The sequence below is a fragment of the Thamnophis sirtalis genome, unplaced genomic scaffold, assembly GCF_051295495.1.
Source record: "Thamnophis sirtalis isolate CommonGarterSnake01/CBP01778 unplaced genomic scaffold, rThaSir2_p1.2 scaffold_6, whole genome shotgun sequence".
Taxonomy (NCBI): Eukaryota; Metazoa; Chordata; class Lepidosauria; order Squamata; family Natricidae; genus Thamnophis; species Thamnophis sirtalis.
The window spans coordinates 92,764,045-92,792,030 of record NW_028261386.1 but is presented as its reverse complement, the minus strand read 5'-3'; the positions used below and the strand labels follow the sequence as shown (position 1 = coordinate 92,792,030).

General features: G+C 42.2%; 1 protein-coding gene across 1 annotated transcript in view; it reads right to left on the bottom strand.

The window, feature by feature from the left end:
• Positions 1-19,764: 19,764 nt before the first annotated feature.
• LOC106546491 (syntaxin-7) overlaps positions 19,765-27,986 on the bottom strand; it is a 40,122-nt gene continuing 31,900 nt past the window's right edge. Inside the window, exons 7-10 of the mRNA XM_014063368.2 lie at positions 26,735-26,825; positions 25,614-25,686; positions 23,809-23,891; positions 19,765-21,440 (exon numbers count right to left, since the gene is read on the bottom strand). Coding sequence (XP_013918843.2) covers positions 21,345-21,440; positions 23,809-23,891; positions 25,614-25,686; positions 26,735-26,825 — 343 coding nt within the window. The 3' untranslated portion in view covers positions 19,765-21,344. The remainder of the gene's footprint in view (positions 21,441-23,808; positions 23,892-25,613; positions 25,687-26,734; positions 26,826-27,986) is intronic.

The window sequence follows — 27,986 nt, the reverse complement described above, 5'->3', positions numbered from 1 at the left end:
ACACATGCTGAGGATTACTCAGCGTAAGGAACAAAGGAGGAAACACAGGTAATGTCGGGCCTATCTTATGGACAACCCATTCCGACCACATTCAGACCGTCAGACCTGGGGGAGGGCTCTGTGGTGAGGGATAGTGTTGTGACTCAGCAGAAACCTCCTGTGAGTTGTTTTGGGATGGAGGGCTGACCAACTCACAGGTGAGGATAATGAGCAGTTGTGGCTCATTAGGATCTCCTCCTGCGGATAAAAGACTGATGGTGCCGTGCCTTAGTTGCAGAAGTCAATGTTCGTTACATCCCGTTCCGTTCCTGTTCTAGTCAAGTCACTGTTTGTTTGCAATCATCGAGAAGAAGCACTTGGATAAGTGATTTGATTTATATAAACCTGTTTTGCTGTAGTTTACTTTTGCCAGAGAATTTATCTGTGTTTATTTTGGACTCGCAGCCATCAAGAGCCGGGACTGATAAAAACATTCCTTTGCAAGCTGTGTGTGGCTGTCGTTTCTGAACGGGCAAGGTGGGGGTCAGAACAGGTACACAATTAAAGTTACCCACAATACCATATATGACATGTTTATAAGAATAATAATGTATTTGTCCAAAATCTAATACTCACTTTGGGAAGTATTATAGTCTTAAATATATACTTTTTTCTGACCTCTCAACTTATGTAATATAAACACCAAAAATAGATGAAATTGGTGCAAATCTCTTCTTGGCCACAAATACCCTTTGCTCCTTAAGCATGAATTCAATGGGGGGGAGCACCTCTCAAATTTCAGTTTTGAAAGTCACTCAGTCTTACTGGGATTGAGCCTGATTCTGTTTCTTCCCATTCAGATCCCATAATCTTCAAACCTCCAGCAAGAATTTGATATGGGATTGTGAGATCTACTCCCAAAGCTTATGAAAGCATATTCAGGAGGTATCTTCTTAACCTAGACAAATTCAAAAGTTAATATTTGGGGGAATTTGAATGGATGGGAGGGAGAGAAGAAGGAAATATAGGCAATAGATCACTGAAAATAAACATTCACTATCTTCAGCTATCATGCAGCAAATCAAGATCCAGAGAACAACCATAGAAAAAGCATATTATTTAAGCATAGGTACAATTGAGGGGGATGATATGCAATCTGCCACTATATATATCAGGAAAATATTTACTCTGTTCTTCCAACTGCCTAGTGCTTTGAAATTGCAGAATCAAAATTATACAGACCCTGACTATGTAACCAAGGAGAGCCAAATTAGTTTGGACCAAACTCCTTACTGGCCCCCTGTTACACCAGAAGAGTTATCCCGATTGATCGGAGCCGTAAAGGCTAATAAGGCACCTGGTGCTGATAATGTCTTGCCAGAAATAATCAAAAAGAACGCCAGTTGGTGGGCTCTACTTTTAGCATCTCTGTTTACATTTATAAGCATCTCTGTTTACATTTATAGATAAAACAGGCCATATGCCAAGAGGTTGGGGAGTAGCAATTATCATACCCATTTATTAAAAAGGTAATAGAAATGACCCAGGCAATTATAGACCCATTAGTCTTCTGAGCGTTATTGGTAAACTGCATGCCAAACACCTAAACTATAAACTTCAGGATTGGCTAATTTCAGGGGGGATAATCAAAGATGAACATGCCGGTTTTAGAGAAAATCCTCTCTTTTTGTGGCCTTCCTTGATTTTAAGCAGGCCACCCTCTAGGCAAAATTAAAATGCACCACTATTGATAAACGCCTCCTCTTCCTCATACAAAAAGTGTATACCAATTCCACCTTGAAAGTGATGTGTAATTCCCAAGGGAGTTTAACCAGTAAGGGTACAAAATGGGGTATGGCAGGGTTGCATCCTGTCCGCCTCCCTCTTTAACTTCTATATTAATCCTCTGATTTATCTCTTACCTAAGCCTGATTTCCACCCTCCTAACCTAGCACAACACAAAGTTCCAATTCTCTTATATGCTGATGATACCGCTATGATTTCACATACCCCTGTGGGACTGAAGAGAGCAATTAGGGCAACACTCGGCTACTGCAGGCAAAACAAGTTGGTCCTTAACTTTGATAAATCAAAAAAAATAGTTTTTGCTAAAAAAAAAACCTAGCCAATACCCCTGGAAAATAGAAGGACATTATTTGGAACAGGTTAGAACATTTAAATACCTTGGGGTGGTTTTCCATTAGCAAGGGACATGGAAGACACACCTGGATCACACATTGCAAGCAGCCAATAGGTCCTCAAATGCAATTAAACGCTTATTTTACACAGGCGGAGGTCAGTTAGTACCTGCTGCCTTAAAACTTTTCGAGGCCAAAACATTGGCACAAATTCTATATGGGACACAAACTGGAATCCTTGCAAGAAAGACTTGCTAGAAACCATACAAACCAAATTCCTGCGAGCCATCTTAGCTGCACCCAAAGGAACTCCAAATGCCCAGTTAAGAATTGAGACAGGAATGCCTCAAATTCAGGTAAGAGCCTGGAAGATGATGATCATTCATTGGCTTAAAATGCATTTTTTTTCCAGAGGGACTGTCTCCACTAGTGTTGACTGACAACTTCCCTTCCCCCTGAAAACAGGCAATTGATCACAGGATGGGCTCTTATGGACTCTCACCGGTATTCTTAATGTCTCTAGGCTTTGATCAAGCAAAGCTAGTAATAATCAATAGAATGAAGGACATGGAGTTCCAAGAAGAACTAAATAGGTTGCCTCTCCACAGTAGGGACAGAATCAAACAGGGTGTGTGGGAATCGCAAGATATCTAAATGACCTGATCTTCCCAAAACAAAGAATAGCTTTCTTCAGAGCCAGTTTTAACATTCTTCCTTCAGCACTCCTCCAGGGCAGGTATAAGAGAACACCTATTGCAGAACGGGTTTGAGCTGAGGTGGCGCAGTGGGTAGGGTGCAGTACTGCAGCCACTTGAGCTGACTGCTAGTTCTGCAGCTCGGCGGTTCAAATCTCACCGGCTTAGGGTTGACTCAGCCTTCCATCCTTCCGAGGTGGGTAAAATGAGGACCCAGATTGTGGGGGCGATATGCTGACTCTGTAAACCGCTTAGAGAGGGCTGAAAGCTCTATGAAGCGGTATATAAGTCTAACTGCTATTGCTAACTGCTATATGTGGTAAAGGAGAAGTTGAAAATATTTCACATGTTCTATTACACTGCGAGCTATACAGAGTTTGTAGGTCTGCACATATTCTCCCTTTTGAGGACTGGGAAATGAAGGATGCGAGAGCCAGGGTAACAAACTAGAAGAACCTTTATTCGAACAGTAGAACGAAGTGACAGCGATTCAAACAGGCGCTGGTCGCGCCAAGGTATTTATATAACGTTAACAGCCAATAGGAGACCAGGGACTGGGCAGCAACAGCTGTCAAGTCCCTGGTCCAATCAAAGGTATCTCTCAGCCAGCAACAGCTCCTGCTGCATCTCAGCCAATCCGGAGGCAGCAGGCTGTTGCTGGCCTTTAGTAAAGTACTGAACTGAATGAGCTATATTTGCATAGCTCATGAATATACAACACCCCTTCCCCCCGGATCAGCGCATGCTCCCCTGGTGGAGCATGCGTAGTCCTGTAAATAGGCGGGGCGGCGCCGGACCCGCCCAGATCTTCGCAATTCTACAGGAGTCGTCGGCGGAGGTGGACCTGCTTGTTGTAGCTCCTCCCTGAAGGGGGTGCAGCTCCAAGGGACGCCATCTTGGAAAGGCCCAGAAGGCGGGCTCAACAACAAAGGTAGGCTGGGCCGAGGTGGCGCGTCCCTAGCGACAGTGTATGGCATGGGAGGAGAGTCACTGGGGGTAGGAGCGATAGGAGGAGTCTCTGCGGCGGTTTGAGCAGTCTGTGGGGCTCCCCGGGCCTGGTGTTGCGAAGGCCCGACGCCGTGTTTCTTCGGATTGAGCACCTTCATCATCTGGCAATGGGAAGGCGAGGCCTGATTCAGCAAAGGCCTCATTCGGCAACTCCGGCTGTGCGGTGTTGTCTTGGAAGTGGCCCGGAACGCCGGCTGGTGGCGGGAGGCGCCTCCTTAGTTGATCCAGGTGGCGCCTCCATTGGGATCCGTCAGCCAGTCCGACCCTAAAAGAACAAGGGCCTGTGAGGGCGGTTACGGTGGCCGGAACCCATTGGGGATCCCCGGAGAAGGAGCGGGCCCAGACCAGGTCCCCCAACTTAAAAGAACGGGCAGGGAGGACCCCCAGGTTGCTCGGCTGATCCCCTGAATAGAGCAGATGGAGCCTATCCAGGGGAGTCCGCAGGCGCCGGCCCATCAAGAGCTCCGCGGGGCTTTTGTTGGTTGTTGGGCAGGGGGTGGAATGTTGGCTTAGCAGGTAAGCTGCCACTCTCGCCTGCCAGTCGCCCTGGTCCATGCGGCCCAGGGCCTCCTTGGCTGAGCGGACCGCCCGCTCCGCCCAGCCATTGCTGGCCGGGTGGTATGGTGCTGTGGGCACGTGCCGGATCCCTTGCTCAGCCAGGAACCTCTGGAATGTGGTGGACGTAAATTGGGGCCCGTTGTCAGAAACTACAATGTCCGGCAACCCGTGGGTTGCAAATAACCTCCTTAAGGCCCGGACCGTACTCTCGGCCGTGGTGGAGCCCATCAGGACCAGCTCCACCCACCGGGAGTAGGCGTCCACCACAATCAAGAAGTTCTGGCCGTGGAAGGGACCAGCGAAATCAATGTGGAGGCGTGACCACAGGCCTCTCGGAGCCTCCCACTCTCGAGCAGGCCCGGCGGGGGGGTTGGGCCTCGATTGTTGGCATGTAGTGCAGCGGCCTACATAGGCCGCTATCTCTGAATCCAGCAAGGGCCACCAGACATAGCTACGGGCCAAAGCCTTCATCCGCGCTATGCCTGGGTGATCCTTGTGGAGCAGAGGCAGAACTTGTGGCCTAAGTGCAGCAGGGATCACTACCCGATCCCCCCAAACGAGACACCCCCCGTGGAGGGAGAGCTCCGCTTGCCTAGCTTTGAAGGGCCTAAAGCCCTCTGCCACTTTGTCTGTAGGCCATCCCCTCAAGACCCAGGAAGCGACCTGGGAGAGTATTGGATCGGCCTTTGTGTAGGCCGCAATGTCCGCGGCAGAGATGGGGAGGCCGGAGGATGCGATTGAAAGGACAGAGAGGCCTGGCACAGGGGCGGTGTCAGTCTCCGGCAAGGGGCAGCGGCTCAGGGCATCAGCATGCCCTAGCTGCTTGCCAGGACGGTACTGCAGCGTATAAGAATACGCTGCAAGGAATTCCGTCCAGCGTGTCATGCGGGGGGAGAGGATGGGGGGGGGTCGGCTTGTCACCTGCCAGAAGCCCAAGGAGCGGCTTATGGTCAGTGACAAGAGTGAAAGGCCGACCGTAGAGGTAATCGTGAAACCTCTTAATCCCGGACACTGCAGCCAGAGCCTCCTTGTCGATCTGGCTGTAATTGCGCTCCGCCGAGGAGAGTGTCCGGGAATAAAAGGCCACAGGGGCCTCCGAGCCATTCGGGAGGACATGGCTCAGGACCGCCCCGACCCCGTAGGGGGAGGCGTCACACGCTAGCATCAGAGGCATCCTGTCATTGTATTGAATCAGGACTGCCGATGACGTCAGCGTCTCTTTGACAGCCGCGAACGCATGCGCTTCGCGGCTCCCCCAGCGCCAGACCGCAGATCGGTCGAGCAACCGATGCAGCGGCTCGGCTAGTGACGCCTTGTGAGGAATGAATGGGGCGTAGAAGTTCAGAAGCCCTAGGAACGCCTGCAGCTCCGCCTTGGAGGTGGGTGCCGGGGCGTTCCTAATGGCTAATACCTTTGAAGGTGTGGGGTGGATGCCTTGGGCGTCAATCAAGAAGCCCAAGAATTCCACCTTAGGAACAGCAAACGAGCATTTGCTGCGCTTGAGTTTTAGGCCCGCGCCCCTGAAACGACTGAGGACCTTCCTTAGTATTTCGATGAGCTCTGAGCGGCTGGAAGCAGCGATCAGAACATCATCGAAATATGGTACAACGCCCGGTAGCCCATGGAGCAGCCGCTCCATGAGGCTCTGGAAGATCCCCGGGGCCACGGAAACGCCGAATTGAAGGCGGCGACAACGAAAAGCCCCACGATGGGTGACGATGGTCTGGGCAGCCGCCGCATCGTCATCCACTGGGAGCTGTTGGTAGGCCTGCGCCATATCCAGTTTGGCGAATGTGCAACCCTGCCCCAAGGAATGGAGCAGGTGTTGCACTACAGGGACTGGATAGGGGTTTGCCTGAAGGGCCAAGTTGATCGTCAACTTGTAGTCGGCGCAGATCCTCACCGACCCGTCAGGCTTGACTGGGAGGACGATGGGTGTCTCCCAGCGGGCATGGTCAACGGGCTCGATGACTCCCTGCGTCAGGAGCTTATCAAGCTCGGCGTCAACCTTGGCCCTTAAGGCAAAAGGCACCCTGCGGGCTTTCAGCCTAATGGGAGCAACCTGAGGATCGAGGCTCAGAGAGATGGGTGTGCCCCGATAGCAGCCGAGTTGGCCGTCGAAGACGTCGGCAAATTCGTTTAAAACGTCTTCCAAGGAAGTGGGAACTACCCGGTGCACCCCCCCAATGGACAACCCCAGGGCAGGAAACCAATCCAGGCCCAGGAGGGCCGGCAGGGCTTTTTTTACTACCAAGATTGGCAGCTTCCCTTGGAAAGCGCCGTATTTAACAGTAATAGGGAAGGACCCCAGGGTGGGAATTAAGTTTCCCTGGTAGTCCCTTAAAACCGTTTGGGCAACTTTTGGGCAGAGGCGGGAGAACGCAACCCAGGACAGCAGAGAGCGGGAGGAGCCGGAGTCCACCTCCATCTGGCACGGCTGACCTTCCAGCTGGACGGTGGCTGCGATCTTCCGGGCTCCGGCGGAGGCCTGGCTGACCGAGCCCTCAGCAGCTTGCGGCAGGGATACGTTGTGGCAGTCATCTCCCCGGCGGGTTGGCCGCGGTGGCTGGCGGCGCGGCTGCGGTCTAGATTGCGCGTTGGCTTGGAAGAAGGCGGGGGCTGGCAAGGACGCCCGGCAGACTTGGGCAATGTGCCCCGGCTTCTGGCAACGCAGGCAGATAGCATTTCAGAATTGGCAGACTGAGCGGTCGTGGCGGCCGCCACAACTGAGACAGCTTGTCCTGGTTGCCTGGGTTGCCGCTGCTGGTGCAGGCTGTCTTCGCCTCGGTTGCGCCCGCAACTGCCCCACAGTTTCGGAGGTTGGCTCATCGGGAGGTGGCACTTCGTCAACCTCATAGATCTGGGATGCTGGTGGAGCGTGTGGATTGGTCCCTGGTGCCTGAGAGGCCAGCTGCAGCCGTTCTAGGTCAGCGGTGGACTGCTCCGAGAGCTCGGCCGCTCTGGCAGTCTCCACCGCTTGCAGCAGCGTGATGTCGTGGTTGTGGAACATTCGGCCTCTCAGGTGGACGTCCCGCACTCCACACACGAATTGCTCCACCAGGTTTTCCTCCAAGTTTGAAAAGTCACACTGTGCGGCAGTGGTGTGCAGGGATTCCAAAAATTGGCTTATGGATTCGCCTGGCTTTTGTACCCGGCGGCGGAATGCGAACCGGCGGGCGATTTTTGAAGGAGTCGGGGCGTAATGTCCCTTCAGCCTGGCCATTAAGTTGTCCCAGCCAAGCTTGTATGCTGGCCTTGGAGCGGCCAAGGCCCTGGCAGAGGCGAACATGGAAGGTTCGCAGCAGGAGAGGAAAAAGCTACATTTTTCTTCATCTGTTTGTGCCTGGTTTTTTGATGCGATGAGGTACGTCTCAAACCGCTCCATGAATCCCTCCCAGGATTCTCCGGCCGAGCCGAATGGAGCGAATGGGGGCAAGACTGAATTCATTTTGGCGGAGAGTTAAGTGGCAGGCACGCAGTGGAGAGCGAGGCAAAAAAGGAAAAGAATTTTTCCTCCGTCAGCGTTCGTTGCCGGCGCGGATCGCGGCTTGTGGCAGCTGGCTGAATCTTCTCTCTCTCTCTTCCCTAGGCTACTCGGGAATCGCTGAATCCCATCCTCATCGCCAGTTTTGAGGACTGGGAAATGAAGGATGCGAGAGCCAGGGTAACAAACTAGAAGAACCTTTATTCGAACAGTAGAACGAAGTGACAGCGATTCAAACAGGCGCTGGTCGCGCCAAGGTATTTATATAACGTTAACAGCCAATAGGAGACCAGGGACTGGGCAGCAACAGCTGTCAAGTCCCTGGTCCAATCAAAGGTATCTCTCAGCCAGCAACAGCTCCTGCTGCGTCTCAGCCAATCCGGAGGCAGCAGGCTGTTGCTGGCCTTTAGTAAAGTACTGAACTGAATGAGCTATATTTGCATAGCTCATGAATATACAACACTCCCCTTATTAGAGAGATTGCCAGGGAGGGCAGACAATTTTTATGTAGGCTTTCTCCTCCAGGTCACAAACCCGGCTACCACATATGCAGCGGCAAAGTTCTGTGTTGCTGCAATGTCCACAAAAAAATTGGTTACAGAAGTATAGTTGTCATCTTGTACCAATTATTTGGACATATCTCTAACAATTTCTGGACCATTGTATTTAATCCCATACTTATCAGCTTTGCACCCAGGTAAACCAGGGAGTGACCTGAACAATTTGAGAACATGTATGTTATTATCCACTTTTAACGTCAATACTTTTAAATTATATTTCAATGTCAGTACTTTTAACATATGGTAAAAAGTAATGTGTATTGCTGGTCTTTGACCATAATAAAGATTTATACTTATACTGTAGAAGCAAAAAGAAAAATAATTTTGGCCTCATTCATCCACCAAAAGAATCTGGGCCACCAATTGCTATTTGAGTGAGAACACTTGATATGGGACGATCAACCTAGTCCTAGTCCAAAAGCTAATTTTAAACCATCTGGTTCTGGGGTTCAGGAATCCCCCCCTTTTCTCCTTCCCTATATCTGCTAATACTAAGACTCAGGTGTCTCCTAAAGCGACTACATTGTATATTGTGAACTCAAATGTAAAGATTTCTAATTTCCTGGTAGAGGGCTTGACCTCCATATAATAACATCTGGCTATTCACATCTTAGAAATCCCCCAAAGAATGAAATTGGTAATGTGAAACCTACCTCCTAATGATCAATTTTCTAATATGTCTATTCTTTTTTCTTTCCAAGCCTGGTTGGAAGCTTATTTTCTTTTTCTCTCAAACTCTCTTTGAATTGCAATGAGCCACTGAGCAGAAAGAAAAAGTGAGAAAAAGATTAACACAATCAAAATAGGGAACAATCTTGAAGAAGAGTACTGTAAAATTGTTGGCCATATCCATTGAAAGGGCACTTCTGTCCAGAACAGTTCTGTTTATTGTTAGCCAATTCTACTGATCTATTATATTCCATAGGAATAAGGAATTTTGCTTCCAGAAAATATAACTCACCCTGCTAAGAATATTATATTGTTCCTATTTTTAAAACAGTAAACTACCCAGAATTATCTGGGAGTCTTAAAATTGCTTGAGAGAGGGGAAGGCTGCTACGTAATATGTGAGATAAATTAGGCACATTAAAACAATGTTATTATTTGGCCCACACAGAATTGCCAATGTTACTTTAGATATTGTGATATGATATACAGTGGTTGAAAGGCAACACAAAAAACAATGGAATTTGTAGATGATTAAAAGTGAAACACAAATTGAGGAAATGTAAAGTTCCTCATTAATTGAAGTTGCTGTAAGTTTCTGACAGACTAACTTTAAATTATTACTATTTTAAATGAAACCATATAACTACAAGACCTTGAAAATTTTGCTTTGGAGCGAAAAAAGTAATTTCGATGGCATACGTGGACAGGCGCAATGGTATGTGGGAATGGCCTTTGGAAACAGAGGGAAAAGTAGTACCAGACCAGATTAGCATCCCAAGCGGTGTTTAGATCTGGCCGCAGGGCTGCTCTGGAAACAGCAAAGGACCACCCCACAGTGCCTCTGCCAGCAGAAATGGAGCTCAGGAGGGCCCTCCCAAGTTCTGTTTCCACTGGCAGAGGGTTGCAGGAGGCTGTCACAGCCGAAAATGGAGCTTGGGAGCCCATTTTCGCTGGCAGAGTGCTCAGGCAACCACAGGCGTCTCTGACATTAGTGATGTCAAACTGGCCACGTCCAGCCTGGCCACGCCCACCCCGGCTCCCCGAGGTCAAACACAGCCCTGATGTGGCCCTCAATGAAATAGAGTTTGACATCCCCCATCCTACAATAAAACATGCTTTTTATCTGGATTGCCTTGCAATATCAATAATAGGTGAAAAGGTGCCATAGGCTGCTTCACCCCAAGAACAAAGGCAGACAATTTAGCTCAGAAAAGCAAAGGTCATATTTCAAGGGTGGACTGTTGAACTGAATATGCCCGACTGTGGTGGAATGAGCAAGCAAACCAGCACTTTAAAATCCCTCTATTGTAGATGCCGATAAATGTATGCAGTATGAGCACAGATGCTTGCTTCTTTATGCAACTGTTTTGAAAACATGTTGAAGATTAAAGAAATAAATCTATCAAAAGCATTGGATTGGTTAGAAAGCATAATAATATAAATTGTTAGCATAAAAGCTTAATGTTTTGGTGATGGACATTAAAACTGTAAAAGAAGAAAAACCGATCACAAATCCTGAAAAATCTCTTGAGAATCAGAAGGCAAAAAAAGGGGGGGGGAATGAGGCAGATGTCTACCTGTATTACTTCCAAATGTTTTCAGCTTCAGGCAGAGACATACATAGAGATAAATGGTTTCTCCAATCAAATAAAGCAGATCTTTATTTCTCATGATGGAGGAGGAACTGGAAATGAGGGAGTAGACTGGCTTTTCTTTGAATTTGTGTAATGAATGGAAGCTTCTGCTCCATGGGTTCATTGAGGCCAAACTTTGCAAACCACAGATCCTCCATATGCAACTAAAGGGTAGCATCCACAATATAGTCAGTGTGGAAACCTATGAGCGATTACAGGCTGGTGTGGCAAGTCTGAAACCAGACCTAATAGAAGTTGAATCCCAAATCTAAATTCTGGGGAAATTGTAAAGATCAGAGAAAGGAAACTGATTTTTCCATCCACTATATTTGTAATTATAAATTTTAATTTTTATCTGTGGTTTTCCCATTTACAGTAACATGCAGATGCAGATACCTTCAAATACTGGGAAGGAATTTCCTCTTTCTGACTCTTTCTGAATTTGTTTTCAGTTTCCAAAATTCAGAATTCTTCCCTGTAAGTACAGCAGTCAATGTTGAATGAGATGAATGTGGCCTTTTAAAGACTTGTTACATGAAAAGATATTTTCAGTCATTTGACCAATGCTCTCATATGTTCACACATACACAGCAAGGAAATACAAATGTAATGATGTGAAATCTCAACCAGTTTTGGGGTTTTTTAGCAGCCTTATGTCCAACATTGGTCATAACTGCAGTTGGTGAGCTTTTTATGTCACCTAAGAAAAGAGTTTTTAAGGCACAAGAGGGGAAAGGGAGAAAAATGCATTTCACTGAGAAATTAATGGTCACCGTGACACTATAATTCATAGGCAACAACTATAGTTCAAATGATTATTTAACAGTATTGGTGGCACTGAAATTCCCTTTTTCTTAATTTGCCCAAAGTAGCTAATGCAATAAAAAATAAGAAGCGTGGATAAAAATAGCAAAATAAAATAACATAAAGTTTGATGCTTCATTTTAATCACAATGCATTTAACACGTTACTTTATTAGTACCTATGTATTTTTTCTAGATCCAAAATTACAAATCAGTGAAAACTCTAGAAAGGTTTATTTGATACACCCAAGGATTTGATGTGGTCATGCAATTTTCATTCATGTGATAAAAGAAATAAAGCTTTTTGAAATACAAAAATACAGCAGCAGAAGCGTGCTGGGCCCATAACCAGTGTTAGGGGTATCTCCATTGGGAGACAGAGAGTAGCGCAGCGGAATGTACAGCGAGAGAGAAGGAATGTTGCTAGTAGAAGAAACACATGAATAGAGTCTCAGACACTGCTAGTAAAAACAAGTAGCTTTACTACTAACAATAGCTTCACAAGCAGTGATAGTAGATGTGTGCCCAAACACAATTCAAAGAACAAAACAATTGCTTACAATCGCAGTTCACGTTCCAGTCATCAAACGAGCAAGTAGTCATCAAGCATAGGACAAGCAGAGAGAGAGAGAGAGTGAGCTTTCCTGACTCCCTCTTATTGCAAAATTAATTACAGCTGAATGTAAAAGTCAATTACAGCTAATAAGTACATTCACCCATTTACATAAGGTGACCAGATTTTCAGATTGGTAAAGACGGACACCTTTGACGTGTGTGTGTGTGTGTGGTGTTGATTTAAAATTTTATATGGAGCAACAAAAAATTTCATACAACGCAAAAATAGTATTGTAATTTTTTTTATTTCAACATAACTACAATTTACAAATATAAATTGTAACTGTTGCCAAACATCAAAATTTTGATCACGTGACCATGAGGATGCTGCAATGGTTGCTAAGTGTGAAAATCGCCGCTAAGTGTGAAAAATGGTCATCAGTCACTTTTTTCAATGCTATTGTAACTTTGGTCACTAAGCCCATTATACCACCTTTCTTGCCACAGTTCTTAAGTGAATAACTGCAGCTGGTATTTTGTATTTTGGATAGAATCTTTTTTTAAATAGCCTAAGACAATTTAAAAAAAGAATCCACACAGAATAAATTGAAGTAAAACATTTCAAACTATTCTTTCTATGCACAATATATTTCAAAGTATTGTGCATAGAATTTTTAAACATGGTTTCACTTCAATTTATTTTGGATAGAAGCTTTTTTTAAATAGTCTAAGACAATTTAAAAAAAGAATCTACACAGAATTTTAAAAAAATCCTATGCACAATAAATAAAATATTATTTTAAAATACATTAAAAAAATAAAAGAAAAAACCCAGCTCACTTACCAGCAGGCTTGCTCTACAAGTCAACCCAGAATGATGTAGATGTTAATACAAAGAACTGAGCAAATTGAAATGGTGAAATTAGTCAGGGAAATATTTTTCAAAGAAACTTTGCCACCATTTTGGAGCAAACCTCCAACCTCCGTGCCCCTCCCCTCTGGAAAATCCAGGAAGTAACAGTCACTTCCCTCTCTAGCCAAGTGTTTCCTGGAGCTCTATAGTACTTGGTCATTTTTTCTTATAAAAGTGAGTAAAAGGGGCGCGGGGGGTCCATTTTGTTGCTTTAACATTTTAATATCTTCAATGAAAGTACTGAGACAGAGACAGAGAGGGATTAGACAGGGTGTCTTTTGTCTTGCCCCGGTTAGGATTTCTTAAGCAAATCCACTGGGCTTTCAACATGAAGCCAGAAAATCAGGACTTTTTAAAAACGGCCCGGGACACGGGATACATTGTTATAAAGCGTGACCATCCCGCTGAAATCGGGACATCTGGTCACCTTACATTTAAAGCAACATCGACCATTTGTTATTGTATATAAATCTATATTGCCTACCCAACACTAGGAGTATATTCCCAAGATTCTCCCCTTTGGGTACTTATCTTATTTTATTCCTGGTCAGATGAATACATTTAATATGTGGAATGAGGTGTCAAGATTAATTGACCTGGGCAGTTTCTGTTTCCTAGAATTAATGGTAGTAGAAAAATTGTAAGTGTGTGTGTGGGGGGGGGGGGGAGATCGAGAGAAAGAAAAAGAAAAAGAAAAGGAGGAGGAGGGAGACAGGGAGAGAGAGAGATTTCTAATTTTCCATAAGAGATTATCTCATGTTTTTACATAATAGCATTTGAAAGTATAAAACAATATACACATTTACATTCTGTTTCTGTCGGCAAACTATATCTTTAGTTGGAGATTTTTAGCTACTTTGTTTTTAGCTACTTAGTTGTCAGTCACCCCTGCTATAAATTCTATGGTACTGGAAATCATCTACAAGGAACTGAACTCATGGATCTTCACATTTCCGATGATCATACATAGTGCATTTGCTATCTAGGCCCTAGTATTCAGAGGTTGTAGGAAAAGATATAGACAATATGGAAGCTCTCAAAATTGTATATAATCTTCTCTCATGTTCTCAGACCACAAAGATACAGTTTTTCTATTATGCTATTCCCTGTATATAGGTTTTTATATGATTACCATTCCTTCTGGAGGCAAATGACTTTTTTTTAATTATTATTTTTATAGGGAAATGTATGTTGCAGACCAGGTTAAGAAAGATCTTTATAGCAAATACTTAACATGTTTGTGGAGGGATGGGGATTTGACATTAAATAACATATACAGTCAAGAGAATAACTTAAATATATATTTTTAAACAACCATTGCAATTCCTATAGTGTGATAATGGGCTGGGTAGAATAAAATTGGAATATAAAAATAGGGGTATATGATTTCTTCTTTTCTTTTTCAGTTCTTGTTCCCTGACTAGCTAGTTCTCATTAAATATGACATAAAACAGCTCTACCTGTTATAAAATCTGTGTGATGTAACTTTTTGTTTTGGACACCTCAATTTTAAAGTACATTTTTCAGAAGACACACATCTTAAAAGTTGGTAATAGAATTTATTCAGATCACAAAGACTAGTTAAATCTACATCTCCCTTCTGATTCATCCACTTGTTCACTGCTTGCTTAATGTGCAGCTGTATATAACAGAAAAAAACCACATTTTAACATCATGCCTAGAGATGATAATGTGAATAAAGTTGGATTTAGACCAGAGGTGGGTTGCTACCGGTTCGGCCCGGATTGGGCGAACCGGTAGTAGCAGTGGTGGGAAGCTCTGTGCTTAAAAAATTAGAAATTTAACTAGGCATTTGGCTTTAATACCCATAATAAACACCTTTTCAACTCTTGAAGTGTTCTACTTTCATTCCAATAAACTGTCTTTAAATGCTGTGTATTACATCCAGATGCCACTATGTCTGTCGAAGTGAAGAATTTGGACTGCTTGATCACCCTCAACTTGGTGAATATTGCTTTTGCCAGATTGCAATTTGACGGAGAACGCATAAGAAAAAGGACCGTTTCAGACCATAGAATTGTATTCTAACTCCACCCATGCAGCAGGATACAAGGAAGCTTTGTGTTTCTACAGGTGAAGCCTACACATTCAAGTCCCTCTGAAATGATTATTATTTTTGCTTCAGTAATTACTGCAGCAAGAAAAAACATCTCTGTAACCTCCCTGCCCTCAAAGTTCAAAGAATACGCAACCACATGTGATTCTTTTTCCTGTACACACTGATGTCATGTTTCATGTTGAGACCTTAAGTGCACTAGAAGATCTGCTTTCTCTTAAAAATAGTCAATACCATTAGCTTCATAGCTTCATTTAAAGCTGACTATCTTCAAGCAAGCATGAAATTATGTTCTCATGGACATTTCTTGAGGTTGTAAGATACTAAAAATGTTTTACGATATTGACACTTTTTATGCAGGCTAAAATATTTGTATATCCCATGGTTTTATTCTTCGTAAACTTAAGGGCTAGGAATTTAAGCAAACAGATGCAAATTCTTAAAGAGCTAAAATGCAATGTCTGAGGTTCTACTGTGTTGAAATATAATGGTGTTTTTAAAACAACAACAATAACCTTAACCCCATATGCAGGTGTGGGTTCTGGCAGTCACTACTGCCAGTTTGCTCGTTTCCACGCTGCACACACGCACAGTCTAATAAAAATTGCTTTGCACATGCACAGAAGCAAAAAACAAGATGGCAGCGCCTAGGGTGACACCAGGAGAACTGGTTCCAGTGGTCCAGGCCACCAAACCACTACCAGTTCAGCCGAACCGTCTGAACCGGTAGGAACCCACCACTGTCCTAATGTATATAAGCTCTAAACTAACCATATATATACATATATGTTTTTATGTGTGTGTTTGTGTATGTGTGTGTGTGTGCATGCACACACACAACTTCCTTAGATGAGTAAAAGGTGTGCAAACAATATTTATCCCATGGGATGGCAGAATAATGACAATAGCAGATTTAACAAGACTCTGGCCTATGTTACAATGCATCATATTGACAACTGTTCTCCTTGAACTGCACAGGTCACTGAAAGGACTGCATATAACGCACTATTCCACTTTTCCATATGTGGAAGGCTTTCAGAATGAAAACTCTACAGTGGAAAGCCACACATTAAGGGAGACTCAAAGGCCAAGCAACTATCTTGTTAGCTTCGGCAAATCATTAAAAAAAACAACCTAGATTACCTAAGCAAGGGATACAATAGACACAATTGTGTGTGCTCTTAAAAGTGTAGTGGAAGCCATCCTTGGTTTTACTATCTAAAGTTAAAGACTCATGTGCAAGAGTTAGTAGTTACAACTAGATTTAGCTTGTAGTTAAGAAAAATATCAAGGTAAAAGTTCTGGAATATTTTTGTCCAGTACAGTTATGGTGGCAAAAATAATATTGAAACGATTTTTGAATTTTTTGAGAATAAGAATTTCTTCCTTAATTAGTGTGATGGATGAAGAACTACACTATACTGGAGCAGTCATTTCTTCAATTGAAGTTGTAGAGCAGGACTGTCAAACTCGCGGCCTGTGGCCAGATGCGTCACGCACTGGCCACGCCCAACCCGGTTTAGCAAAGGGGAAAATAGTCACAATATGTCATGTGAGGATGCTGTGACAATGCGAGTTTGACACCCTTGTTGTAGAGGAACAAGAATCTCTTTGTGCAATTCAGGGCCACACAACTTCTGGCAGTTATTGAATGTTAAAAGTGTGCTTTATGTGTCCTCATAAACATCAGGGGTTTGCTGATTTTAAAAAATGGTTGCTTGGTGCATATGGCAAGTCACCGACCAGACATTAAGAGAAGACAATAAGGTTGATTACTGCCATATTTTTGGTTGTTCTGGATATTCTAACAGTTCTGAATTTTCATTTACTTTGTTTCCTAATTGGCAGACTATAGCAATTCACCATTTTTGTTATGCCTTTGTGGTATAAGAGCCCAGGGACTTTCTTATAAATAAATAAAAAAATTAAAATCAGAGAGGACAGGAATAGAGGAATGCCAGAGATTAAATCCAGAAGCATTTTGGTCCCTCTAGCCACCATTATGGTTATTAGGATTGAATCCCATTATGATAATGTTGGAGTTTTTGAACTTTTCTTTCATACCAAAATAAATGTGTCATTATGTCTGATATAATTGTTTGGCTAAATAAATCAGAATTGGGGTTATTTATAAAAATAATCCCCAACTAGAGCTTTTATGCATCTTGATTTAGCCAGTTATCAAAACCACCACTAATATTTTAATAATAGATAAGCATTTATTTACTTAATGCATATGCTGTCCATCTTGCTATCCAAAGGGATTCTACATGGCAAGTATCCCTCTATCTTCCCCATTCTTCTAGTTTCAACTAGAAATAACAGAGCTCATTCCCCCCCTGCCTCTCATTTTGGTTTATGGAGGAACTCAATTCAGATTGGCATGCCAAATATACTCAGACTCATTTGCTCATTTGCATTATTGCTCGAGTCATCCAGTGATAGATCTGTTGCCATATTCTCTGAAATGCATTCACTCTGAATTGCACATGGTTTATTCTGTCAGTGACTTTAATGTTCTCCTCTGTTTGATACAGCATAAAATGCAATTTATTTTGAAAAGTGTGGGGGGGGGGAGGTTATTAGCCTTTTTAAATCCCACCTTTATTACTTTATAAGTAATTCAAGGAAGTGAACAGACATCATATTCTTTCCTCCTCCTATTTTCCCCAGAACAGGTTGGCTGAGAGAGAATGACTGATGCAAAGTCACCCAGCTGGCCTTCATACCGCAACAGGAATCTCAATGTGTTAAAGGGACTTAAAAACAAGGCTGGCTTTAGGTCTATGGCAACCTAGACAGTTGGCAGGGGTACCAAGATTAAACACTTCTGACATACACAATAAAAAAAATGAAAAGTGGTATCAGCACAGTGTGCCCATATAATTTTGTAAAATTAGTGCCCTATGAAAACAGGAGGTGCTGATGTAATTAAAATTGGATGAAACAGTAAATAGAATGAACATATCAAAAAAAAATATCTGAGATTGAAAATCTTTAGCATAAAGTTTAAAAAAAAATCCCAAATGATTTAGGAATTCACCAGAAGTTGAACTAAGCCAGTGTTTTTCAACCACTGTGCCGTGGCACACTAGTGTGCCGTGACATAGTGTAAGGTGTGCCGTGGGAAAAACACCCGCCTATAGTCAATATAGGCACAGAGTTAATTTTTTTTAACATTTTCTAATGGTGGTGTGCCTCGTGATTTTTTTCATGAAAAAAGTGTGCCTTTGCACAAAAAAGGTTGAAAAACACTGAACTAAGCTATATGGCAGTGATGGCTAACATTTTTGTCGCCCTTCCCCCTTGCCCATTTTTGGCTTCCAGGTTGATGCAGGCTTTCCAGGCCCAAAATGGGGCATGGGGGAGGGACACATGTGCCCCCCCCCGTGCCCTGTTTTGGCTTCCAGGTTGGTGGTGGAGGACTTCTAGGCCCAAACGCTTCCCCATGTCCTGTTTTGGGCCTGGAAAGCTTCCTACATCAACTTGGAAACCAAAATGGGGCATGGGGGCCCCATGCAAGGCCCCAAAATGCAATACCAGTGCCCCCGTGCATGCATCCTGGCCCCTGCGCACACGTGGCAGAGACCCAAAGAACAATTGCCTAGTGGGAGATGCACACCACACATACATGTGCAGTGAAGCTGGCCTGGGGTGATGGCTGGCGTGCCCGCAGAGGGCTCTGTGTGCCACCTGTGGCACACATGCCACAGGTGGCACAAAGGTTTGCCATGACAGCTCTAGGGGGTGTTAGAATATGACTTTGCCTACAACAGCAAAATATCTAAAGCTGGCCCTGAATATAAAGAGGCCTCCAGTGGTACATTCACTTTGATTCTTAAAAGTACTAGCTTCCCTTTAGGTTGATGTTCCTATTTATAAAGCCTAGAATACAAGAAAAAAAAAAACGAAGTTAAAGGGTTTCTCACATAGTTGAAACAAAATGTGTGTAAACTGGAATTGGCCAGTCACTGGACAGGAAGGAAGGTTCTTAGATGGCCATTTAGAGTTGAGTAGATCACTTTCAGATCACATCACACACACCCCAGTTATGTTTCCAAGATGCACTATGTTGTCTGTGCAAGCTTTGTGTCGAGAAGAGTGTTACCCCTTTCACAACTAAACAACTAATAACGATTTTACACAGCCTCAGCAGTGGGTGGAGAATGAAATAGAGGTGACATCACGAGCTCATGTCCATCAAAAATAACTACTAATGTATTTTTGGGCCATGGTAAGCAGAATGCAAGGTTAACTTTCTAGGCGATCCTATATTTGTTCAGGGAGCTCAATCAAAATGTGTTCTGGTTCTCCCCAAGGCTCAAAAGTGCTTTTAGGAATTTAGACACGATCGTTCTTGGTGATGTAGTTTTTACATTTTCTCCCCCATAAAATGACAAAAAGAATTGTAGTTGACTCCCTGCACTAGGGGAAATATTGCATGCACAATGTTTATCTAAATTGTTGTCCATTGAGAGAAAAGGATTGCGTTATGGCAGAGACCATCTATAAAAGAGAATCAGTGTAACAACACTACCACCATCAGGACAATTGCAGTAAATTCAAATGATTCAGTATTATTTTTACTAGCCTTGTCAAGGTTCTTTTTCTGGAGTATGTTTCACCCTATGATTACTTCCTTTCAAAATGTTATGCTTAAGATATAGCAATAAAACATAAATAGCAACATATTCATTTTTAAGGTATCTTTATTTAGATTGTATCATCCAGGTTTGGCTTTAATTACCCCCCCCCCCCAAAAAAATATCTTAAATCTCAAGAGTTCATACTGTAAATGCTGGTTTTCTATCAAACTGCTGTACAAAAAAATGTAACATTTATACAGTAATTTAATAAGTTTAATTTATACAGTACAATTTAATACATTTTTTTAAAAAAAGCAAAGAACTAATTAGCTGGCAAAAATAACAATTTTTTAAATTTAATTTATTTCAAAATGGCACCCAAAAAGCAGTTTTAAAAACCTTTAATCTTGAGACAATTAAACTGTATGTAATTCTTCAGAAATCAAAAGGTTTAGTACCCAAGTAGATACATGATGAGGAAACGAGGATTAATTGCTTTATTAAAAATTGGATATAAGATCTGCTGTTCCTAGTGGCAGTTGATTGAATAGTTCAAGTATAATTCAAACTGTTATTGATTGCTCTACGCAAGATCTCCCCCTTTGAGGTCATGCAAATAGGGAGCCAGATGATCTGACTATGTTTCACTCCCAGTTTAAAAGTTTCATTCACTCCTTGGGGACCCTGTGGCTCGCAGATATAAGAATGTAGGATTTCAGATCCACGACAATCCACTCACAGAGCTCCCACTGCCTCATTCAGTTGTGTTCCACAACATAACTAACAATAGTTCTCCAAAGAGAGAAGTGTAAACTATGGGCATTTGAAGTAAATGTGCAGTTAAGCAGCTATACACATTAACTGCCCATAGACTCCAAACTTCAACCACCTAAGGAGTGCATAAATTAAGGTGCAAACAACTAGTTTTAAGTGTGTCCCAAAGTCTCAACTGTAAAGTTACACACACAAATCTACATTGCCCAAGATTTCTTGTTCAATGAGAATTGGTCAGGTTTGCTGATACCCAGTATCATGTTTATACACCAAAAATGTGGAAAATTAAAAATAAAGTTTTTAAGCAAAAGAAAAAAACAGCAGAAAAACATTTTGGAAAATGATAAGAGGCATTCTCCAAGAACCTATTAGAACTAAGCTTGGCATGGAGTGAGCTAAATGGGCAGACCGTTCTCTGATTAATGGAATGAGCCAATGATACATGATATCTCAAAGACTGGACATACGACATTTCTATCAGAAAGACAGCTTTTGTTTTTAAAAAAAACCTGTACAGATAAAGTTGCAGTTAAATTGATATTTTAAATTGGTGTTTGACAACTGACAGCCCACATGCACAACCTTCCCTCTAGCCTTTGATCCATGTGTAAAAGGTTGACCCACTTGGTCCAATGAGCTAAAATTGTCCTCGTATGAAGAATTCCAAGTAGTTTGGCCCAGAGAAGAAATGCAAAGGAGATGTACTATATAAAAACTTGCCTATCCCAGGATTAAATATTGGTGAATTACATATAAATGATAACTTCAAATTAATCCTAATACAGAAGCCAAGAAAACTCTTGGATTAAAAATGCACCTTGTGATAAAGCAGAAATTATCAGGTTTGACATATCATTTGCTGAACAGCCTTCACAATGGGACATGACCAGAAGCCTCTGGCATAACTGATCCTATGTCTTCACTAGTGACCATATAATTAGCACAAGAACAGCTAATCCTATTGCAAGTACAAGAATGAGGATGCATATTTTCTTCCGGGACTTGCGCTGAATGAGGGGAAGAAAAAAAAGGATACTATTAGTTTAACTTTCCAAAGGTACAGAAACACACGTTTGATCATATGAGATCATTCCCTTGCTCTCTCAAATGAGTGCTTCAATGAGTTGCTTTTGCCTGTTTCAATATTGGGTTTTTATGCCCTAGATTCCCGCTAACAAATTTATTTATTTAGCTTATGACACATAGCACAGGTAGTCCTCAACTTATGACCACAATAGAGCCCATAGTTTCTTTTGCTAAGCGAGAGAAACATTAAGTGAATTTTGCCCCATTTTATGACCTTTCTTGCTACAGTTGTTAAATGAATCACTGCAGTTGTTAAATTAGTAACAGGGCTGTTAAGTGAATCCGGCTTCCTTATTGACTTTGCTTGCCAAAAGGATCACAAAAGGTGTATCACATGAACCCGGGACACTATATCCATGATAAATATGAACTAGTTGGGCAGCATTCAATTTTTGATCACGTGACCATGGGGATTCTACAATGGTCGTAAGTGTGAAAAAAAATCGTAAGTCACTTTTTTCAGTAGCGCTGTAACTTTGAATGGTCACTAAGCGAACTGTTGTAAAGTCAAGGACTACCTGTACATGGAAAACAGTAGTAAAACTATACAAAAGGAGTACATAATACTATGGTGTACATAAAATGGAAACATGTAGTCAATTTTGTAAGGCTTGAAGAATTCAAAAAGTTATATATAAGTTATAGGTTACACTTTGAAATACGTTGGTTCATGAGAATGGAACAAGTCTTCTATACTTTAATATATAGGTCAGAGGTCCAAACTCGATTTCATTGAAGGCCGCATCAGGGTTGTGTTTGACCTTGGGGAGCCAGGGTGGGCATGGTCAGCCTGACATCACTTGTGTCGGGGGCCCCTGTGATGGCCTGAACACTCTGCCAGCAAAAACAGGTTCCCGAGCTCCGTTTTCGGCTGTGACGGCCTCCTGCAATCCTCTGCCAGCAAAAACGGAGCTCAGGAGGACCTTCCTAAACGCCTTTTTAGCTAGCAGAGGATCGCAGGAGGCTGTCGCAGTTGAAAACGCAGCTCAGGAGCCCCAATTTCACTGGCAGAGGCACTGCAGGCCAGTCCTTCGCTGTTTCCAGGGCAACTCCGCTACTCAGATTTAAGCATCCCATGGGCCAGATCCAACATCGGGCTTAAATGACACCCTAATCTAGGCCATTTTGCCAATTAAGCACCCTGTTAGTTGGAGAAAATCTGCTTTTCCTTCTGCATAAGCTCTCAAATGGCAGCTAGTCATTAAATGATCCAGTGTCTGACAAGGAGCACCAGTCACATTCAGGGAAAGATACTTTGCCCTATTTAAAGTCAGCCTTGACAGATGCCATGCAAAGTTGAGAACCCTATTCAGAATTTTCCAGCATTGGTGGGTGGCATCAAAATCCTCTAATTTTTGTGCCGGGTCAGATATATATTTTTTTCCAGAATCTGGATGATCAATAATCCCATTTATTTTCCACTGGAATTTTATATCAAAGTTAGTATTGTGCAGTTGCAGTGCAAGTATCAAGTGTGGGGTTGATAGAGGAAGAAGAGGCAATTGATCTGCAGTGGCAAAATTCAGACTACACAGATGCTTGACTTGCATCAAAACTTTGGCCTCCAAGGCAAGGAAGCATTGCCTTGGAAAGCCAGGGGAAGCGCAAAGGTATGCCTAATCTGAAATGTAAAATTTAAGTTCTTAGTACATGAAAAATGTCTAAAATACAGGCAGTCCACGTTTAGCATGGTAATAAAGAGTTCATTTTCTAACCAATGTCTGCATTTACAAGAAGAAAAGTCTTTGGTGTGAAACTGATTAAAGTCTGGTCAGTTTCAGACAGATTGCACCTAGCTGGAGAGGCTTCTAATCAACTAACATCACAAAGCTGAGCTTGTTAACTTGCAGTTAGCACTCTTGAAGGTTGCACTGTCCTGCCAAGAAAAACAGCTGTGGAAGAGATAGCTTGTTTAAGCAATCTCTCTGCCTTGCCAGAGGGCAAAAAGAGGTGAAGGAATATGCTAGGTACCAGATTATTATACTAGGGAACCTTATCTGTAGAAGAGAATATGGGTTATTATAATGCAGATGTTTCATTGATATGTTACCTAGTTTGATAATGAAAAGTCTGCAAGAAAAATACCAAGGTCAGACAGTACCAAAGACCCCACAGAACTTTATTTAAATGAAAGAGCAGCAAGCAGTGATTTGGTAGTATCTCTCTCTCTTCCTCTCTGTGTCACATGTTCACTTAGCAACCATTTCACTTAATCGATAAGTCATCAGAACCAATTGCAGTTACTAAATGAGGATTATCTGTGGTACTTTTGCTTATGGTAATCTTTACCTGGTACTCGGATGCTCTCGACAACTGCTGGTTTGCCTGCTGAACGTGGACTTCAGCTGTTTCTACATTAGCTTCTATGCTATCTTTGAGAAAGGAGAAAAAGAGCATTACAATTTGTCTTTTACAATTGACATGCGTGCAGAAACATCTTGCTCTTTATATTTTTATATCCATTTTGTAGACATAAATCCCAAGAACAATTATTTGAAAAGATATTAAATTAAAAGCAAGGACAGTGGTACATGTTCCAATACAGGTATTGTTATTATTATTAGCATATGGCATTGTTACATAAGGCAGGAAACTAGAGTGCAATTGCATACTAGTAGTATGGCTGCCAATGTACCGACCCTGTTGCAAGAAATGTTCGCACACTTCCCCTAGTGCACTACAAGAGGGCGAGCTGGTTTTGCACCAGAAGAAAAACAAGCAGCTCTTCCTGTAGTGTCATCCAAGGCCCCTTCCCTCTCTGGAGTTCCCTTGCAATATAGGGTGCCGCAATCAGGAAGGTTCAGAGGATAGGAATCTGACGGGCTGCATGGAGCACCAGCTCGTCCCCCTCCACCAAAGTAGTACCTATTTTATCTATTCACATAGAACATGTTTCTAAACTTTTAGAAGTTTAGACAGAAGCTGAGGTGAGTGATGGGAACTCACTCGACACACAATGCTAGAACTCGAACCACTGGAGCAGAAACTAACTCCAGCATCATTAAGCCACTAAGCTGCCATATCTCTTCCAATACAGGTAGTCCTCGACTTACAACCATTTGTTTAGTGAGATTTGAAGTTATAACAACACTGAACAAAGTGACTTATAACCAGTCCTTGCACTTATAGCCATTGTAATGTTCCCGCAGTCCCATGATCAAAATTTGGGAACTGGGTAACGAGCATGTATGTACGATGGTTGCAATATCCTGAGGTCATGTGATCACCAGTTGGTTACTGATAAGTCAAGTCAATGGGGGTAGCTGGGTTAGTTTAATGACATAATTCATTTAACAACTGCAGTGATTCACTTAACAACCATGGCAAAAAGATTGTAACATAAGGCACCATTCACTTAACAACTGCCTTACTTGGCAACAGGAATTTTAGTTCCAATTGTGGTCATAAGTTGAGGAGTCCCTGTGCCAGATGCTGCCAGAAATGCCAATAACAGTATCCTGATACTAGGAAAATATGTATTTTCTCTCCCAAACAATAGGAATCAAGACAGCAAAACAGACTAAATACTTTAAAAGTGGAGAAGCTACACTGAATACCCGTAAACTATGGGGTGGAAGGGAGAAAAATAATCCATAATGTTCTAATTAAACCAGAATACTTCTAACAATTCTGCTATGCATCCTGATCATTTTAACTCTCTGATCTGAACTCTCTGTAAAGTAAAGCTTCAGGAAAACCTGAAAAATTCTAGGGAACAATTTAATAAATTCTAACTCTTGAATATTTTTATTCCCAAAGAAGGGGAACACCTGCTGTTACATGACGGTACCTGCACTACAGCTGGTATTGTACTGAAATTGAACAAGGCATTCCATAACCAATTGCCCCACCCATGTAATTTGAGCTAAAACTCTCATCCTACCTATATAACATGTTCCTGGTAACTAAGCTCTTTAAATCAATCTCGCTTCAGATCCTGGTGTACCAAAGTTCTCTTAATGCAAGTCTTTTTCCTAATTAATTCTAGATTTTCCTCAACTGCTGCAGCATTTGTACTTGTAAAAGCTAATACAATATAACTAGCATACCCAAACGCGGCAAAAAAGCATCTCAAAAGGTTGACTTTTACTTACCTATCACATCTCCTTGTTCATGAATCATCATCCCCAAATCTTTAAATATTTCATTTATGTCAAGAATGTCTGACTACGAAGAAAGAAACTGTATTAAAACAATGTTCAACACCGAACAATGCAATCACAGGAATAAACCACAAGCAATTTAGAGTAGAGAGAAGGAAGGAAACAGACATAGGACGGAGATGTTTTGATGAGACAGGTAGTTTGGAAGCAATTTTCAATTTATAATATGGTATATTTGAGAAAAGTAGAAAAACTACCCCTGGAGAATGTAAATTTGAAGAGTAGGATAAATATTATGAAGGGGTTACTCATTAAGAGAGATTATACATCGATAATAGTGAAATGTGTGTGTGTTTGTGTGATCTGTATCAATATCACAGGCATAAACAACCTTTGTACATTTGTGTGGATATTATTTAATTTTAAAAAATGCAATTAAAAAATCGCAAAGTACAAAGTAGAATGAATGTGTTTCAAATTCTGAATGTAAGCATCAGCATGATTATGTTCATTTCCTACCTTTTTAAAAATATAATTTTAGGCTTAATTAATTCTTCCAATAAAATCATTTAAAAATCACAGGCATCCCGAATAAGAACAGAAAAAGTACGAAGAATTCTGAGGCAATTATTCACTTCATGTTTACATCATATAATAATAACCAGGACAGAAGTATCTTAGTACCTCTGGTTCCACAACCTTCATAAAATTCAAAGACTTCGGATTTTACAAATTGCTGTACTTTCGTTTTAGCAAGTTCTCTGCTAAATGTGTGGATTACACTTAGGTGATTCTATAGCAGTATTTACCCCAAAACTGGAGAAATTCATTTGTCTTAGGAACCAGGCTCTAACTTCCAATGGGAATTGACATCCTAGCAGATCTTCAAGATTATGAAAGACCATTTTAATGGCACTGATATCCAGGAAGAAAGCAAACTTTAAACTCTTGTAAAGAAGGGAATGCTATGTGATGTTCTAAGTAATGGCATACTTATTAATTATGGGAACTAATAATTTAAAGAGCAACAAGTTCTATCTTGAGCTGTTTTAGTTCATGGACATAATATAATAAATAACATCTTGTTCTTGATCTCATCAGCCAGTGCTCACCTCCAGCTGCCTGATGGCCGATTCTCTTTCTTCAATGAGCCGAAGGTCATCTTCTGTGATTTCTTCATCTAGTACTTGGGTCTGAGGTTGGCTTTGGGTTAAACATACACAGAACACATTATGCACTACACATACATAGTACATTATACACTATTAGGCTGTTATATGTGGAAAAAATATATACTGACTGCATTAAAAGAGATAATTCAGGAGATCTGTAACCTCAAAGTAAATAATGGTTGTAAGCAATCCTCCCAATATTCCTACTTAAGATTTTTTTTGTCTTTTTTTATTCCAACTACAAAATACTTCTTAAAGGGTTCCTCTTAAGAAATTTTGAGATGCATTTTGGTAAATTGCAATCCTATAGATCGTTCAATGGAAGCAAACACCACCATTAAATTAACTTTTATGTCGTGAGGAGACTAGGTTACAGGTACTGTGTTTTCGCCAAAATAAAACAGCGTCATATTTTCTTTTGACCTCCGAAATAAGCGCTTGGCCTTATTTTGGGGGAGATCTTGTTATTTTTTAGGTGCAGGAGGCGGCAAGCATGGTCACCTCATGGCTGCTGCTGTGTTGCAGTATTTTCGGGGAGGGCTTATTTTAGCACATGCACTCAAAAGCCCGATTGGCCTTATAATCCAGGGAGGTCTTATTTTCAGGGAAACACGGTAGTCCTTGAGTTATGTATATAGTACAGCACCACAGTCATAACTTGTGATGATTGTACAGCAACGACTGAATGAAATCATGACTATTATTACATATCATGATAGTATACTATCCATGATTCTCCTAGATGTTCGGTTTGTATACTAGAGCAGTGGTCCCCAACCTTTTTATCGCCGCGGACCAGTCAGCCTTTGATAATTTTACCGTGGCCCGCTGAGCGCGCGCAGGGGTGGGGGTACGTTGTTCCCTCTCTTCCCTGGAGCCTTTGCGCACGGCCCAGGAGCTTTTTCGCTGCAGCGAACATCAGAAGCCCAAAGCAGCATATATAAGTCTAATAAATAAATATTGTGCCATTTTTTCCTGCAACAACAGTGAGATTGGTTCATCTGAGAGCAAATGACCAAAATTACCCAGTGGACTTTTAGGTAAGGGACACCATTGACGGGGGGGGGGGGGGGATGTTTGATTTAAAAAAATTGTTTCACTTAACAAATGTGGCAAGAAAAATTGTAAAATGGGGCAAAACTCAATCAATTTCTCACTTAACAACATACATTTTGGGCTCAATTGTGGTCGT